Here is a 19547-nt window from a genome sequence, read left to right as displayed (position 1 = left end):
CGAACATGATTTTTCTTAGATATTTTTAAAGGTTTCTAAATTTAGCTTACCATTTTTCTCCACAATGACCTTATATATTTAAAACAATTATTTCTGAGTAGTTAGTATATTTTTGTTGCTATTGTAAAGTAAAATAGGTTCTTTTTAATTAAAAAAAATAGTGCTTGTATATACAAATGAAAATGGCCTTTGGGTTGCTTTGTATTCATTCATATGCATTTCATTTTCCAAAAAAATGTACCCGGGAACATTATTGCAGTCTCCTTGGTACAAATTACAGCATCAAATGAATATTAGATTTTTAAAATTTTAGTCAAAAATTTAGATGTTAATCAATTCATAATTATTTATTGATTTCCCAAGTACTATGGAAGATGATTTCTCTCCTCCCCCAAAGGAACACTGTTTGCACTTGTTAAAGGAAACTAAATAGTGTTTCTTAATAATTTCCCATGGAGATTTTAAGCAAAACAAGTATCTTTGTGCTCCCCTTTCAGAAATCCTGGTTCAATAGGTCCAGAGAAAATCAGAACTCTGTATTCATTCATTCATTCACTCATTCATTCAGGGAGAGAGAGTGTGAACGAGGGAGGGGCACAGAAAGAATCCCAAGCAGACTCTGTGCTCTCAGCATGAGCCCCACTCGGGGCTCAGTCCCACAAATTGTGAGATCATGACCTCAGCCAAAAATCAAGAGTCCAGCACTCAACTGACAGAGCCACTCAGTTTCCCCTAGAACTCTTTTCTTTTAAACATCTCCCCTGTGGTTCTACACATGTATATTTGAAAACCACTGCTAGGAGAAGTTGCTAAACAATAAAAAGAGCAGCCCATAGGGATGCTTATTCGGGGGGGTGGGGGGGGTGGAATCTCATTTAGAATAATGAAGTTTTAGTCATTATTAGGTATATCCCACACCTACCTTATTTATGGTGCACACATGCATATTTATAATTCATATATGTATATAAACTGAATTGCTTTGTGTTAAGTAGTGACAGGTATGAGTTTGAAGAGAGTGGACATTGTAAAAGAACCCAGTTACAGTTTAAGTGAGATGTGCTCATTTAGTGCTTTGTATTTTTGTATTAAAACTTAGAATGAGAGCTCATGGATATAGAGAGCAGATTGGTGGTTGCCTGAGATGTAGCGGATCATGGGTGGGTGGAATGAATGAAAGGGGTCAAAAGGTACAAGTTCCCATTCATAAAAGGAATAAGTCATAGGGATGTAATATATAGCATGGTGACTGTAGTTAATAGTACTGTATTGCATATGTGAAAGTAGCTTGGAGAGTGTTTTGAAAATTCTTCTCACAAAAACTTTTGTAACTCTGCATGGTGACAGATGTTAACTGAACTTATCGCGGTGATCATTTTGCATTTAAATACAAACAGTCAAATCATTATGCTGTACAAACCAAAAAAACTTAGAACGCAATTTTGTCTTTCCCAGTTGGAGTCATTCGATGTCCAGTTTGCAGCCAAGAATGTGCAGAGAGACACATCATAGATAATTTTTTTGTGAAGGACACTACTGAGGTTCCCAGCAGTACAGTAGAAAAGTCTAATCAGGTAAGTGTATTAAGCCTTAAAATGTTTTGCCTCCTCTTTTTTTTTTTTTTTTTTTGTTTGTTTGTTTATTTTTTGAGAGAGAGACAGAATGCAAGTGGTTAGGGGCAGAGAGAGAGGGAGACACAAAATCAAAGCAGGCTCCAAGCTCCAAGCTGTCAGCACAGGGCCCAACGTGGGGCTTGAACGAACGAACTGCGAGATCATGACCTGAGCTGAATTCGGACGCCTAGCTGACTGAGCCACCCAGACGCCCCATATTGCCTTCTCTTAATGAAGCAGCCTAAGTTACTGAAGGATGCTAAAATAAAAGGTGTCTGACCCCCCTTTGACCTTTATGTCTATCAAATTATGTAATATTTTAAAAGGAATATAAAGAATAATGAATAATTCATCTTAAGGATTAAAACAGTGCCAATACAGAAGCCTTGCTTGTACCCTCACCTTCCCTTTCCCTTCAGAGGAGACCATTATTCTGTATTTGATAGTATTTCATTTTTTTGTAATTTTACTCTGTGTATTTCATTTTTTTTTGCAATTTTACTATATATTGACAGATTTTCTAAATTTTAAGACCCCTTTTTTCATTTTTTTCTGTTTTAATGATGAACTCTATAATGATACATATGAAAAATTGCATGTCTTTGATTAGTATGGTTTCACATTTTAAGAAAATTTCTTAATGGTATTAAGAAAAAAATTTCTTAAAATTTCTGCATGGTATTTCTTTGAAAGCCTCATTTGGTAACATTGTCCGGGTATTGCACTTAGAGGCCCACTGGTGTTTTTCTCTTTTCCCCACCTCCATATCCCACATGTAGAACATTTCTATTGGCCCCTTAGATCTATCTAGATGTCCAGTCCCTGGAAGATGAACTGTAGTGCCTCTCGTGGAGGTGAGCTGGGATTGATTCTGTAGTGTACACTAAGTGTAGTATATTAGTCTACTTTTGAATTAGGATTGATTGATGATTTCTCTAGGCAGTTCCTTTAATTTAGCACACTAGATCTGTGAAGGAATTGAATCTATGAGAAGAAAATGATTATTAATCTAAAATGTAAAAATCTAAAAAGTAATCTTTAAGACACTTTACTAATCACATAGCTAAGTTTCTGTACTTTTCACTTTCAGCTTTTCTTGTTGGTTTCTTAGGGGAACTGTGGGAATTTAGGGCTCATCTTATATACATCTGTTACTAACAAAAATACCCCTTTTATTTCAAAAGTGTCCACAGTTCAGGGGCGCCTGGGTGGCGTCTGACTTCAACTCAGGTCATGATCTCATAGTTCGTGAATTCGAGCCCCACATCGGGCTCTGTGGAGCCTGGAGCCTGCTCCAGATTCTGTGTCTCCCCCTCTCTCTGCCCCTCTCTAGCTCATGCTCAGTCTCTATCTCTCTCAAAAATAAATAAATGTTAAAAAAAAAAAGTAAAAAATAATAATAATAAAGTATCCACAGTTCATCAAAGGCCAAACCAGGGCTTAATGCAGAGAATAAACTTGCTAATTGTTGTGAAACTGGCTCTAAAGAATAGAAATGTAGTTATTTATGTGAACTACAGTGTCAAGTACTTAGCTCTTCTGAAAGTTTCCCTGTGAATACTACTGATTTTTTTGTCGTCTAGAGTGTCATGTCACTTTCATATATGATTATATTTATACTACATAAACTTTGTTAGTCATATCACTTGAACTCTAGTAGTACACGTGCATGCTCAATCCAGAAAATTCAAAAGCAAAGCAGCATAAATAATCAACAGGATGGAATAATGATCTGATATGAATTGACGATGATAAGAGATGAGAACTGAAGGGATTCTAATCTAAAGGACAAATCTAAGAGGCTGCTTTTTTCCTCTGTATATCAATTAGTTTTTAGTAAGTTTATTGACTCTATTTTGGTCACAGAAACATAATAGGAAGAAGTTATAATCAGTTAAACTAGAAATAGAGTCCAAATTGACATCTTCAATGTAGGTAAGTGAGGCTAGGAGAGTGTTAAACCTGGTTCAGGAATAGGGTACTTGTTAGGGATATTTTGGGAATGAAGACTAGAGAGGTAATAATGTGGGATGAATTGGAGGTAGAAAGGCCTAGGCAAAAGGTATTGAGAGCTGAGCTAGCCTAGTGGCAATATGAGAAGGAAGGGGATAAGTTACAGCTCACACAAGGTTTTGATGTACCTGATTGGATGTGGAGGTGAGAGGGACCTCACTGCCAAGATGGTGGTGCTTTTCACAGAGATTAAGAGGTAAGGGAAGTAGATAGAGATTTGGTTTTGAATGTGATTGAGTTTGCCTCTGAGACTAAGGTGATGTCATCTGTGGTCAAACTGGAGCTCTGAGGATAGTTCACAGCTGAACAAAGATAAAGCTTAAAAAATGTTTGTTACAGATAATTTTAGGCATTACCAAGAGAAGGGACAGTTTCACATAACAAACTCCCATGTACACATACCTAGCTTAGTAGCCATCAACTCTTGTTTTATGTTTATCCTAACACCCTTCCACATACTATATTATGTTGAGGGTAATCTAATCCATAAATCTTTCAGTACTTCTTTGGAAAAATAATTTTTTATAAACCTAACCAGCATATTAATTTCACATGTAAAAAATTTTACAGTTAAACCTTAATATCATCAAACACCCGGTGATATGTGTCTCTAATTCTTATGGTTTCTTTTTTTAATCAGTGGTTTGTTTCTATAAGGATCCATTAAGGCCTACACAGTGCATTTGGTTGATTTGTCTCAAATCTATCTTTTAATTAATCTCAAAATACCCCTTTACTTCACTAGTTTTCTTTTTCCTCCCTTTAAACATATTTGTTAGATAAACTGGGTGTTAGTCCTGTGGAGTTAGCCTTATTCTGCATTTTGCTGACCATCTTCATAAAGTCATTTAACATGCTTCTCTGTTTCCTGTATTTTGTGTATACTGACAGTAAATAGGTAGAAGCTGATTTCATTTCAGGTCCTTTTGGGTTAGGGGGCATAAGAATACTTTCATCCATATGTCTGTGTGTACTTCAATCAGGAGGCATATGAGTTTTATCTATCTTTTTTCTAATGTCAATGACCATTAATGATCACCACCATGATTTCATATTAAATTAGGGCTTTGAAAAATTGTGACATTCTCATTCTGTCATTCCCCTATATTTCTTATCTGGAAGAGAAACAGAAGCCTTCCTTCATTTATTCTTTGGTTACATACATAGCAAAGGTAGGTTAAGTACTTGGTTCATTTCCTTTAGTTGCTAATTTTTAGAATAGTGACTTAGTTTCTTAGCGTTCTTCGGAGATAACTAATGAGTGGTGTGTTTGTATCTTTATGAACTCATGGATTTTTAATATAAAAGGTGTTGTAGTAGTTAGTTGTTTTTAATTGATGATCAAATTGTGCCATCTTGGCAATAGGAGCCTCACATTGATTCCTGAGTCATTCTGATAGAATCGCAGTAGTCCTTGCTGTCTTCCCTACTTTGTGTTTTAACGAGATTTGGTTAGGATCTTTGGTTTCTTTTAGTCACACATGGTATCTGGAGACCACAGTATGGGTGCTAGGGGTATTCACTTTAAAAAAGAGAAGTGACTACACTTACAGTGTTGAGCACCGAGGGATATATAGAATTATTGAATCCTAAAATTGTACACCTGAAGCTAATATAACTGTGTTAATTATATGTCAGTAAAAAAGAATAAACAAGTCCATCTGGCTTGGTTTTGAATTTAGGCCACATAGTATCTCCTGGGGCACAGTCAAAGGATCTTCAAACACATGGAATTTTGGAAAGAACCGTGTTAGAGTTTCTGAAATGTTTATTAAGTGACAGGGAAAAGGATAAACAGAATGCCAAGTGAGTATTAGATGATAGAAAACTGTAAACCTTAGTAAGGAAACTAGCATTTTTAAGAAGGCTGAGATTTTAGAAAAGTCATAGGTGCAAATTTTTTAACAGAAAAGGGAGCCTAGTGGTCAGAATATACTTACCAAATGAACAAATTTCTGGAGCAAAAATGTGAGAAATAACTTCAAGAGTTCAAACAGCAAGTGTCTGTTCTCTACATCAAAAAAACTAAATCTTCATCCCCTTGATACCCAAACCAGTAGATAATAATATAAAAATTTGGTGTACAGGTATTTGTTCTTTATGATACCAAATGTCCAACTGTGACGTTTTTGTTGCTGTTAGTTTTCTGCAGAGCTGGCTAGTAGCTTGATCTGGTGTCATGCAGAGTATATGAGAAATAAGGGTTGTAGCCTTGCCTTCTGGGCTGTCCCTTAGGATAACCAGAGTCAGGATCATCTCTAGTGCAGCCATTCTTTGAGGTTCTACTTTGACCCTGTTGAGGGTCACAGAAGGCTCCCTGTTTCCCTTCCCTACCCTCACTGCCATGGAAGGGTCATGTGAACAGCACCAAGAAGACTGCTTATTTATCAGGAGAGTCGTGGATCTGCTGAAAATTCACATTCAGCAGAGGGAGTAAAGTCTGTGATTACCAAATATGAATGTATTCCACTGCTAAGCAAACAGCCTGATTTGAGGCTCATGAGAAGTTACTGAGGGAGGACATAACGTCTATCTCTGAGATTCTTGTATCTGGAAGACCTTAAGAAGAGGAGGCATTTCATCTGGCTCAGTAGTGCACTCTCCAAAAATAAAGTGTGCTTCCTTATGAGGTAATGGGTGCCTAGTATTTGAAAATATACAAGGAGCAACTGTCTAGGAAAAAAAAAAGATAAAATAAATGTAAAAGCAAAAAAGTAAAACCTACAAATCTAAAAATTGGACTTACAAATATCAATATATACTTGTGGTGTATATTGATATTTGTGAGTCCAATTTAGATTTGTAGGTTTTACTTTTTTGATTTTACATTTATCTCATTCATCCAGTATTGGAAATGTTGGTTCTTAATTACAGTGACAAAATCATTTATTTTCTCCAAATATATATATTATACATTATATTATAGGGTATACTGTATCAGTTTTGGTAAAATCAGAAATCATCTTAATCCTGAAAATTAACTAGATATAAACTTGTTTACTGAAAGGTAAATAAATACTTAAAGTATCATAGAGATAGCAACCATAAGGAAGTGGCTGAGGGAAAAAGGAGAAACTAGTCAAAGTTAGAAGAAGGGTCTTGTGGAACGTCAGTTCAGACCTCTGAAGAGGCGATGTTTCAGCCTTGGGATTGCAGACCTCAGAGGAGCAGGCGTCGGCCTACGGTGTCAGTATCTCCAAAGCTGGTTCCATGAGGACTGGAAAAACTGTAGTCTGGTGCTAAGTGCTGCTGGGGGAGGGAACGGCTGCTGCCAGGGTGAGGCAGTATTGATGGGTCTGATGTTCACGGAGAATGCAAGCAAATAAAAAGACAGCTAACATGATCAAGTACTTCTTCCTCTGGCACTGCAGTCTCCCTCCAGCACCATCTCTTGTTAGAATCCAATGTGGACCCAGCTCATAAAGCATAAATACAGTTTGCAGAGTAAGAGTATAGAAGAATAGAGATGGTGCTGAAAGTAGAAATTATAGAGTTGTTTCCGTCAAAATAGAAAGCAAGGAACACAGCAATTACTACATGCATGCACTGGCGATGGTCAATCAAATCGTACTTTTTTTAAAAGTTTTTATTTAACATGAGTTACCATACAGTGTAATATTTTAAAGTTTACTTGAAATAAATAATTCTTTGTGTGGTTAAACCACCCACTTGATAGTTTAATTTGCTTTTGATTTTTAGGCATTTAATTTTTTTTAACATTTATTTATTTTTGAGAGAGAGAGGGAGAGAGAGAGAGCATGATTGGGGAAGGGGCAGAGAGAGAGGGAGACCCAGAATCTGAAGGAGGCTCCAGGCTCCAAGCTGTCAGCACAAAGCCTGATGGTGGGGTTCAAACTCATGAACTGCAAGATCATGACCTGAGCCGAAGTTGGACACTCAACCAACTGAGCCACCCAGGTGCCCCAGGCATTTAATGGTTTTAATTTAATTTATGAAATACAGTATATTGAGAGAATTTAGACTCTCACTGTTTAATCTACCCTATAGGTAGCCATTTAATTTCCTTTATTCTTCTGTTTAAAATATTATTTCATATGTAATTTTAAGTAATTTTATGTTTAAAAAATATTAGCAAGTGTCATTTCACCCATCCCTATCTTTCTTAGATAAGCACTAGCATGATTTACTTTTCTACTTTTTTATTTTATATTTTTTATTTTCTGCTTTTTTATTTTACTTCATATACTGAGATCTCTCATTCTCTCTCTTTTTTTTTAACCTTTATTTATTATTGAGAGAGAGACAGAGCATGAGCATGGGAGGGGCAGAGAGAGAAGGGGAGACACAGAATCTGAAGCAGACTCCAGGCTTTGAGCTATCAGCACAGAGCCCGACGCAGGGCTCGAACCCACAAACTGTGAGATTATGACCTGCACTGAAGTTGGACGCTTAACCGACTGAGCCACCCAGGCGCCCCTGTCCTCATTCTTTTTTGTAGCATAGTGTAGCCTAGAGGTTAAATTTTAGGTTATATCTTTAAAGACGTCATAATTGAAGCTAAGGCAGTAAGGATGAGACAATTCCCGATTCTAACAAAAATCTACAGAGGGAGGAGGAAGAGTGGGGGGTTATATCCAGAGGGCATCAGGGAGATAAGAGGATCTGGAGATATCAAGGAATCCAAATGGTTTCTAGGAAGTAGGAGCCAGGGGCTTTAATGATGTTAGAAAGGTTAAAGATAAGAGCTGAAGAAAAGACAGGTTCGATGAATGAAAATGTTATCCGCGTATTTGGAATTTAGCTAAGGTAAAGCACTAACTGAGGGGGAGGGGAGCAGAATTTCTTTTCCCCATCACAGAAGATAACATAGGGACTGCCTCTCTATAACTTTAATAACTGTTCCCAGAGAATAGTGACACCATGTACAGTTACACAAGCTGGAAACAAAGAAGCTTTCCCTTCTTCACCTCCCGTATCCAGTCCATCGTCTGAACCAGTCAGTTTCACTCCCAATCTCCCTCATTTATTCCCACTTCCACCCACTCTCCCCTAAAACATTGAAAAAAACCCTCTTACTTGTCTCTGCAGGAAACACTTCCCCCTTTTCTAATCTATTCTCTATATTGCAGTGACAGTGATTTTTAAAATTGCAAATCTGGCCATGTCACTTACTTAAAAGCTTTTAGGAGACTTCATCAGACAAGGACCAAAATTGTCATATGATCCTGCTTGATCTGACCCCTGCTTGCCTTGCCCCTCACTTCTTTTGCCAGTGTTTCCCCTTGATCCTACTTTGTGCCAGTTCTTTGCTGTGCTCCTTTTGCCTGGAGGCTATTGTACATGCTCTTCTCTCTGCCTAGAAGGCTTTTCATTAATAACTGATGACTCAACTTCCATACCTTAATGTTAATATGATCTCCTTAGAGAAAGCCTTGCCTGGGTAATCTCTCACTTTCTTCAGTACTCCAGCCCCACTAAAATGAGATCGTTTCCCTTATCATAATGCTCTTATAACTTCTCATACTTTATGGCACTTCTCAGTGTGTAATTGTGTATTGGTGTGAGCTTTACAGTAATGTTTGTGTGCTTCACATTTAGTCTTCACCACGACTCAGTAAAATCTGTTATTAACTTCATTTTAGAGAGCATTCTAAGTAACCTGCCCAAGACTACTCAGCTGACGAGTGGGGAACTGGGATATGAACCCACACTCCCATCTAGGACACTCGGGATCATAGGGCAGGAACCATGTTTGCTTTTCCGCATTGTTCTATCCTCAGCACTTAGCACAGTGCCTGGAATATTTGTATATTGAATGAAGGACAGTATTATATATCCGTTTCATAAGTTTATAAATTTAAATTTACAAGCACTCTTAAGATAACCGATAGAGACCAAGTATGGTTGGTATATCATTTTTATATGACGAGTTGTTTGACCACCTTTTCATTTTTCTTAAAAATTGATGTGACATGTTTCTCTTATTAGGTGTGTACAAGCTGTGAGGACAATGCAGAAGCTAATGGGTTTTGTGTAGAGTGTGTTGAGTGGCTCTGCAAGACATGCATCAGAGCTCATCAAAGAGTGAAGTTCACAAAAGACCACACTGTGAGACAGAAGGAGGAAGTATCTCCAGGTAATAAATTAGTTCTTTTAACCTCTTTTTCTCTATCCTTCCCACCCTTATCTTCCTTCCTGTACTGACTTTGTTTTCATACACTTGTAATAGACTCCTGTTTTTTTCTTTTTTTTGTTTAAAAAAAGGAGGTGTATATTGTAATTGAAATTTGAAGACATATATAAATGACAAATATAAACCCTCCTCTTCCTATAAATGGCTTAATTTGGTGCGAATGTACAGCAAATGAAAAAAAAGTTGCTTTTTAAACTTCTCTCATCACTTATTTCTAAGGTGTGACAAGAGGTGGGCTTAACAAAAGTTTTACAACTCTTTTCCCTCTGATATTGTTGTGGTAAACCGGTTTTGTGATATTTGATATGTAGATAACTGAAGAAGTTCTGCTTTTTATGTAATTTATGGCTTCTCAGTTTTTATTGTATTGCTTATAAAGATTACTAATATATTATTGTACTAAAATATATGTAACTTAAAACTTGCCATTCAAACCACTTTTACAAGTACAATTCAGTCGCATTAATTGCATTTACAGTGTTAGGCAACCATCACCACTGTCTGTTTCCACAGTTTTTTCATCATCCCAGAAAGAAACGGTGCCCAATAAGTAATAATGCTCATTCTCCTCTTTCCTCTGCCCTTGCTAACCCCTAATCTACTATCTATCTCTACAAATTTGCTTATTTCTGCAAGTAAGATCATACAGTAGTTGTCCTTTGGTGTCTGGCTTATTTCACTCGCCACAGTATTTTCAGGGTTTATCCATGTTGTGGCATTTATCAGAACTTCATTAATTTTTATGGCTCATTAATATATTTTTGTTTAAAAATTCATTTATTGCTTTTAATTCAAGTCAACCAGTGTTCATATGTCTATTCTATATTCCAGGAATTTTGCTGGGTATTAGAGATGAAAAAGTAAATAAAACACTTTTATCCCCACAAGAGTTATTAGTATGATGAAGACTACGAACAAATTAGCAATCATAGTTTGGTCTCATAAGTTCCACGGGAGCACATCAAAGGAGCATCAGACTCAGATTTGGGGATTTAGGTTGGAGGCCACATCTGGGGCTTATCAAACGAATAGAAGGAGGAGGGTGGGGAAAACTGAAGTACAGGTGCACATTTACAGAGGGAGACAGTTAGATGTACCTGGAAAGTAAGATGCAAGAAGAGGAGGAAGAACGAGATGAAGCTAGGATTCTGGTGACACAGGAAAAGGGAATATGATTTCTGAAGGTACTGATGAGGAAAAGGCAAAAGAGACCAGGTACAGGTTCAGACACGTTGAACAGATTACTGCTAGACAGACTTCTTTTTCTGTGAATTCAGCCATCTACTGAAAAATAAAGAGAGGAAATAAGATTTAAAGGTAAGGAATGTGAGGGATATTTGAAAGAACTCTAGTTGGAAGAGAGCTCCAACTTCAGAAACAGAATGTTTGGTAGCATTGAGGTTACATTTGATGTATAGGCCTTAAAACTTCCTCCATCAGGCTTTAGCAGTGTGGGGATTGGTATAGATAGAGAAGAATTGAACTTCTCTAGGATTGGGGTTTAGCTGGACAGGTGTTCTGGAAGTTCAGGAGAGGAAGGGGTACAAATAATGGCATTTATTGAAATGAAGAATTTTTTTTTATAACTCTATAAAGGAGATGAAGTTGATAGTACTGTCAGTTGATAGGATGAAAGAAATTGTTGGGAACTAGAGATCACGGAGGCACAGTGAGAGCGGTTAACTAAAAACCGGAAGGTTAAAAAGTAGACGTTATTAGAGTGGATGTTTGAATCTGTGATTAGAGAAATGAACCAGTTAAGCACAATCCAAAGTTTTGGGTGGGACCATGATGTAAGGAGCTAAAATGGAGTACAGGTGTCTGGAGATGAAAAAGTCTGAGAGCCTTGTTTTTATGTGGCATCTGTGTAAACTTCTAACTCATCCAGAGTGATGGCGACACTGAGGACTAGGAAGATGACTGAGTCAGGATCTAAATTCTCCAATAAGTAAAAGAAATCTATAAATGAATGACATGTTCTAATTATCTAAGTCAGAAGCTCTGTACTTACTGTAGACAATATTGTAAAACAAAATACCTGCTAGTGTATGTAGTTATATACAAAGAAAAACAACCATAAGAACACATACTAGGTTATTAATAGTGGTTATTTCTAGAAGTGGGATTATTTCTGAAATGTTTGGATTTTATCCTTAATTACTAGTGAAATAACTGCTTACTGTTGAGTCAATTATTATACTTATTTGTATTCTGATTTTTTTTAAATTTAACATTATACATAAGCATTGCTCAATATTATCCTCACTCTGGATAACTAGTAAGTTACATGGAGGACTACAGTATATAGTGAAAACTTTATGATTATTTCTGTGTTAGTGGGTACCCTCTAAGGATTTTTGCACAAGTGGGTAAATAACTTTTTTAATCATGTTCTTTATACATTTTTATTAGATTTTCTGAATTCCATTTAAAACAGTCTTCTGCCATATTGGAGTGGAAAACATCGAGTTGGGTCACACTCACTTATCTGCTTATTTTCTTAAGACTTTTTAATTCCATAAAGCACATTTTAAGCTACATACTTTATTTTTCTCCTGAGTTAGTTTGAAGTTCTGGAATGAAAAGCTTATTTATCTTTTCCTTCTAAAATGCTGAGAATACCTAACATTCTGTGTCTTTTTTCTTGATGTTAATTGAAGTCTAGTTGACACACAACGTCAAGTTAATTTCAGGTGTACAACATCATGAGTGGACAAGTCTGCACGTTATGCTGTGCTCACCACACTACCATGTGTCCCTGTACCACAAACCTAGTAGTAGTGATGGTGTCAGTGAAACTGCTTATAGCTCTTTTATATTTCAACGGATTGAAATGCAAATGAACAATCTAATAATTATGTAGTATTCACTTATGTTAATTTTCTTCTTTTTGCCTCCTGTTGTTTGTACAGAGGCAGTTGGTGTGACCAGTCAGCGGCCAGTGTTTTGTCCTTTTCATAAGAAGGAGCAGCTGAAGCTTTACTGTGAAACATGTGACAAACTGACATGCCGGGACTGCCAGTTATTAGAACATAAAGAGCATAGGTACTGTCATCTTTAATTATGTGCACACATGTATGGTAAGCTTTATGAGGACTGGAGGGCTGCTGGCACCCCGGCCAGATGGCAGTCGGCAAATGAAGTTTTGTTCGGCCAACAGTACGTTGGCCTGTTCCAGGATTTTTCAACTTGGTCACTACAGATACTTGTGGGGGTCCTGTCTGGTTCATTGTATGGTGTTCAGTGGCATCTTTGACCTGTATTCACTAGGTGCCAGTGGCATCCTTCTGGTTGTGAGGACCAGAAATATCTCCAGATGTTGCCAAATGCTCTGCAGAACAAAATTACCCTGAGTTGAGAACCACTGGCTTACACACTATTTAAAACTAAATGGAATTAATTTCCAGTGTTGTAAAATGAGATTTTACATTTAAAAAAAAAATCTACGTCTTTGGGTTTTTGAGAGAACAGAACCTGTTATAGCATGGGCCGCGTACACTTTCATGTTAGCATTTGGGTGGAATTCACTTTAGTGTTGTGTAGAATGAGGCACGCCTTTAACAATTCATCATAGTTCCTACTGAAGATTATTTCTAAATCTGATGTCCATAGGCATTTCAGTTAGCAACCACTAATTCATTCAAATAGTAAGATTCTGATTAGTACAAATAAAATTGGTTAAAATGGTCAAGGCTCAAAAACTGGTGGTTACCAGAGGAGAGGTGGGGTGGGGTTGAAAAGGTGATAGGGATTAAGGAGAGCACTTATGAGTTTCAAATATTGTGTGTAAGTGTTGAATCCTTAAATTATACACCTGAAACTAATATTATACTGTATTGTTATCTAACTGGAATTTAAATAAAACAAAAAGAAGGAAAAGAAAAGAAAAAAAACTGTCTAGGCTCCCAATAATGGCAGGCTAGACAATTTGGACCAAACCATACCAGGGAGGATAACTAGAAAACCTGGATAAAATACAGAAGTCATTGATAAAAAGTCTTAGTAGTAAAGATTTACTGGACCAGGTTGGAGTGGGGACAGAGAATGCGAGGAGCGTTTTTACCCTTCATGGCATTTTACCAGGAAATCAAGGAGCACTTTTAATAGGCCACAGGGCTGGAAAGACAGCAACTGGAGTTCAGGGGTTACAGGGCTTGAAGGTTTCTCCTTGCCTTAATTTGGAACCCTGAAAGTCTATGCTATCATAGTAAAGATGAACTAGCTAGTAAATAGTTCCTGACTGGGACTGAAGCCTCAGCATCAAATTTTTTCATTACCCAAAGTTGGAATAAATTGAAATCCTATTGCTGGTGCCCCCGGGTGCCTGGTAGATTCAAATGTAAATGCTCCCTGAAGAGAGAAAACATCATCCTATGCCTCAAGTTGATGCAGTAATGAATTTTGCAAAATGGTCCAACACATAATTAGAAGTAATCATGTATGCTAGATGATGAGACAATGTGAACAAAACCTACCAGATACAACAAATAAGATAAAAAGACCCTTAAGGCTATATCTTACCATATTGAAGATCAGGGACAAAATGGAAATTTTGAGTAGAGAACTGAAAACTATAAAAAAGAATGAGATGGGAAATCCAGAACTAAAAATTACCATAACTGAAATTAACTCTTAGAGGCTATAACAGATTTGACATAGCAGGAAATGAGAATTGATGAACTAGAAGAAAAGTAAGAAAATACCCAGGATGGAAAGTAGAGAAGAAGTAATACAGGGTGCAACTGGGGTCCCATAAGGAGAGAAGAGAGAGGAATGAGAAGGAAACAACATGTAAGGACAGAATATAATGGTTTGGAATGTGGTAATACTGAAGAAAGATATCTAGCCCATATTTAGGAAGCCCTATAAATGCCCAGGAGGCTAAAAAAAAAAAAAAAAAAAAAGCCAGTATGTTTTTAAGTACAAAAAGAAAATAATTACAGAGCTAAAATTATATAGCCAGTGAACATATTCTTTAAAATGAAGATTAATGAAAGGCATTTCAGACCAAATAAACTGGGATAATATATCCCCAGTAAACCCTCACTAAAGTATACCTTAGGCAAAAGAGAAATGGTAGTCAATGCATGATGGAATGAAAATCATTTAAAATGGTAAGTACGAGTAAATCTAAATAAATATCAATTTATGAAACAATAAAAATGTCTTACTGGTATATGTCATGTGTGTTCTGTATAGTACACAACAGACATGTTAGGGGGATATGGAGTCTGTGTTCTAAGGCTTACGTACAGTTTAGGAAGACGGTAAAAAAATATAAATCAGTATTAGATAACTCCAGATCTGCATTTTGAAATGTCTAGAGTAATCACTAAAAGAATATAGAAGTGTATCTGATTATCAAAGTAACACAGAGGGGAAATGGAATAATTAGTCTAAAGACAGGCCAAAGAAGAAAAACAAAGAACAGAGGGGATTTAATAAGGACTTGGTAAGTGTAAATCTATAAATAGATTTGTAATTATAATAAATGTAAATGGATAAAATGTCCCAAATTAAAAGATTGCAAGCTTAATAAAAAAAATTGAAAATCTGCTATTTGCTTTTTAGACAAGAAGCAACTAAAGCCTAAGTATATAGAAAGAATGATGGGAAAAGATGCGTTATACAAACATTAACCAGAAGCATGCTGTTATGTGAAAGTGTATTGTTTGAGATACAGAGGGAAACTTTATATGATAAAAGGCTCTCTTCATTTAAAAGATGTAACAGTTCTAAATCTATATGCCCATAGCTTTAAAATACATAACAAAAAATGACAGAACATAGACATATCTAGAGTGGGAAATTTCAACATACTTTTCTCAATAATTGACAAGCAAATGAGAACAGTATATTTTTGTAAGATTCAAATAACCTACATAGCAAATGACCTTGTGGACATTAAACACTGCACCCAATAATACACATTCTTTATAAACATAAAAAGAAAACATTTAATTGACCATATGTCAGGGCAATCTTAAATTTCAGAGGGTTAAAACCATATAAAGTTTTTGTGTAAAAACTCAATGCTGTTAATGTAGAAAATAATGATAGATGATAAAAATCTCCATATATTTGAAAATGAAGAAATGAAATTCATATGAAAATGAAATGCAGTGATGCATGATCCTGTGCTGTATCCTGGACTAGAAGGGGAAAAATTATTTAGAGGACATTATTTTTAACTTATTTTGAGAGAGAAAGAGAGACTGTGAGTAGGGGGAGGGCAGAGAAAGAGGGAGAGAGAATCCCAAGCAGGCTCTGCCAGCACCCAGCTCCATGTGGAGCTCTAGCCCACAAACTGTGAGATCATGACTTGAGCTGATCGTGATATGCTTAACCTACTGAGCCACCAGGCCCCCCTTAGAGGACATTATTGAAACAAATGGCATTATTGGAATATGGTCTGTAGTTTAGATGAGAGTATTATCTTAACGTCAGTTTTCTTTTTTTTTTTTTTTTAATTTTTTTTTTTTCACTGCCTATTTTTGAGAGACCGTGCAAGCGGGGTGGGACAGAGAGAGAGGGAGACACAGTATTGGAAGCAGGCTCCAGGCTCCGAGCTGTCAGCACAGAACCCGATGCAGAGCTCGAACCCAAAAACGATGAGATCACGACCTGAGTTGAGGTTGGATGCTTAACCCACTGAGCCACCCAGGCACCCCAGTGTCAGTTTTATATTTAATCATCACACTCTGGTTACATAGCAATATCCTTACTCTTAAATGCATTCTGATTATTAAGGCATTAAAGAGCTATGATGAATTAATACTTGAAAAACTAAGCTGTGTAAAGGTATAGGAGATCTCTGTACCATTGCAGATTTAACTGAAATTATTTCAAAATAAACAGTTTGAACTAAATTTAAATAAAACATCAAAGAAGAAATCCCAATGAATATGGGAAAATATTTTTATCTGAATGATCGTGGAAATAATATCCTTGAAATACACTGTTAAGGCCATGATAAGAGGGAAATAGATATCATTAAATGTATATATTAGGTAGATAAAAAAATACACTAAACATCTCAACTTCAGAAAATTAGTAAATTAAGCCTAAACTAAGTGGGGAAAAGGACATGATGAGGATAAGCAGACATTAATGAAGTAAGTAAAGCCAAAAATCAAATCTTTCAAAAGATTAGTAAATTGACAAATTCCTTTAATGAGTGATTTAGAGAGCAGGCCCAAAAAACCAATGCCAGGAGTGAAAAGGGGGCATCACAACATTTTCTAAAGGCATTCAAAATTATGAGATGATTATCTATCAATGGATTTGGAAATTTTTGCATGAAATAGGATAATTCTTAGAAAATACAGCTTCCCAGGGGCGCTTGGGTGGCTCGGTTAAGCATCCAACTTGATTTCAGCCTCAGTCATGATCTCACAGTTTGTGAGACTGCGCTGGGCCTGCTTGGGATTCTCTGTCTCCCTTTCTGTCTGCCCCTCCCCTGCTCGCTCACTCTATCTCAAAAAATAAATAAAAGAAAAAAAGAAAAGAAAATACAGCTTACCAAAGTTAGCACAAGGTAAGATAGAAAATCAGAATAGCCCTTAGATTTAATCTATATCCATAATTTTTAACTTTCTCACAAGGGAAACTACAGGCCCAGATGACTTCATTGATGAATCAACAAAATAGTGAGATAAAAATAACACCTTTTAAATACACACAATCTCATCCAGAGGACAATAAAAGAATGAATTCTCTCCAACTTGTTTTATGAGGAATAAAAATAGAAAATCACGGACTAGTCTCACCCATGAAATGAATGTGAAAATTCTAAGAAATAGAAAACCAAAAACAGTAGTAATGTGATTTTTGGACAATATAATTACAACCAAGTTGGCCTTGTTTTAGGTATACAGAGTTCATGTAACATTTGAAAATCAGTTATGTAATTCATATTAAAAGAATAAAGGACAAATTACATAATCATTTCAATAGAGACAGGAGAAACATTCTGTCAAAAATATGCACCTATGATATAAAGACTTCGCAAACTAAGAATAAAAGGAAATTTCCTAAACCTGAGAAAGGTTTTCTGTAAAATGAACCAGAAAACATCATAACAGAATATTGAAAGTTTTAAAATTGAGTTTAGGAGCAGATAACAAACATTTTGACCATTTCATATAACATTACACATTACTAGGGTCTCAAAGACTGCATTCTATACAGAGAAAATCCAACAGAATTAATATTAACTATGTTCCCCTTTTTTTCTAATGCTGGCAACACTATAATACTGATTTAAGTACACTTGCACTTTTAAATCACATTATGTAAAATACTGTGTTTTATGCATTTTACGAAAAATTGATAAAACTGGTTGTCTTCTATATTATTGTGCCCCTGGAGCTACTCTTGAGTCATCACACGTACTTTGTCAGAGATTATCATGTTCATTTACAAGTTAAAGTTTTTAAAGTGCTGTGTTTTATGTTGCTTGAAGCTTTGTTACATGCAAGGCATAGCATCAAGAGTTTTTCCTCATCCCACCATTTTCCCCAAAGGCATATATTTGTGACCTTTATGACACAACTACCTAATGTTCAAAAGTAATCTTCAAGTGGTGCCTGGTGGCTCAGTCAGTTAACCATCCAACTCTTGATTTTGGCTCAGGTCATGATCTCACAGTTCATGAGATCGAGCCTTGTGTCAGGCTCTGCATTGACAGTATGGAGACTGCTTGGGATCCTTTCTCTTCCTCTCTCTTTCTCTATATGTGTGTGTGTGTGCACATGTGCGCATGTGCTCTTAAACGTTAAAGAAAAGTGATCATCAAAATATTTACAGCATCAAACTTTAATAATTAGGAAATTACAAAGTAGTAAGGAAATCTACTTAAATATCTGTGGTTACTTTTTGCCAGGTCTGCCAGGTGAGTTCTTTAAGCCTCTTAAACTATGAGTGATAGATATGTATCTTACCCAAATTTCCAAAATAATTTAGAGTATCCATGAGTAATATCTGTAAAGATTCCTCCTTTTCTTAGAGACACTTTGGAGAGTGCAGAAAACCTGCCTTCCAGGGATATATTTAGTATTATTTATATCTTTTAAACTCTTTTTATCTTAGTTTTTGGGGGGATGCTTTTCCTCATTTTTGATTTATTAGCATGAAATAATTGGCTTGTTTACTTGTCTTTTCAGATACCAATTTATAGAAGAAGCTTTTCAGAATCAGAAAGTGATCATAGATACACTAATCACAAAACTGATGGAAAAAACAAAATACATAAAATTCACAGGAAATCAGATCCAAAACAGGTAAATTTACATTTGTGGTGTTATGATAAATCATATTTATGTAACATATTAAGAATATTCTCTTTTAGAACTGGTATTTTACTTAGCTCATGGTGAAGTACATCTAAGTAAGCTGTCAGATGCCTCTAATAACATAGTTTGTAAGACTTTTCTAGAAACTTTGGGTTTCTGGAAACTAAACTGGAAAGCATTCTTTTCAGCCATGAAATTTCAAAACTGTTATGGTAATAAATTGCATTGAGTAATGGATCATTTATCTGGCAGGTATTGATAATTTATAATTATCTGATGTTTCAAATTTTAAAGAAATGCCAGGATTTAAAAACAAAATCAACTACTTTTTGCCACTATTATAAAATATTTTAACACTTTATTATACATACATAACTGCTTTTTTAAGCATTGGTCAACTTTGAGATGCCTTCTCTGGGCTGTCACCTTTTAACTACAATAGGGTGGAAGTCTTAGGACACCAGGAGGCAGGGA

General features: G+C 36.0%; 1 protein-coding gene across 4 annotated transcripts in view; it reads left to right on the top strand.

Annotated features, from left to right (window-relative positions):
- TRIM24 (tripartite motif containing 24) overlaps positions 1 to 19547 on the top strand; it is a 126175-nt gene that overhangs the window by 59320 nt on the left and 47308 nt on the right. For all 4 annotated transcript variants that reach the window (XR_008296601.1, XM_027075559.2, XM_027075558.2 and 1 more), the window contains exons 2-5: positions 1456 to 1574; positions 9576 to 9723; positions 12693 to 12825; positions 18945 to 19061. Coding sequence is in view for 3 of the 4 variants with exons in the window: in XM_027075559.2 (XP_026931360.1) it covers positions 1456 to 1574; positions 9576 to 9723; positions 12693 to 12825; positions 18945 to 19061 (517 nt within the window). In the remaining variant the exon portion in view is untranslated. The remainder of the gene's footprint in view (positions 1 to 1455; positions 1575 to 9575; positions 9724 to 12692; positions 12826 to 18944; positions 19062 to 19547) is intronic.

This window comes from Acinonyx jubatus, chromosome A2 (assembly GCF_027475565.1).
Source record: "Acinonyx jubatus isolate Ajub_Pintada_27869175 chromosome A2, VMU_Ajub_asm_v1.0, whole genome shotgun sequence".
Lineage (NCBI taxonomy): Eukaryota > Metazoa > Chordata > Mammalia > Carnivora > Felidae > Acinonyx > Acinonyx jubatus.
The sequence above is the reverse complement of the archived record's forward strand: the minus strand, read 5'-3'. Positions and strand labels throughout refer to the sequence as shown.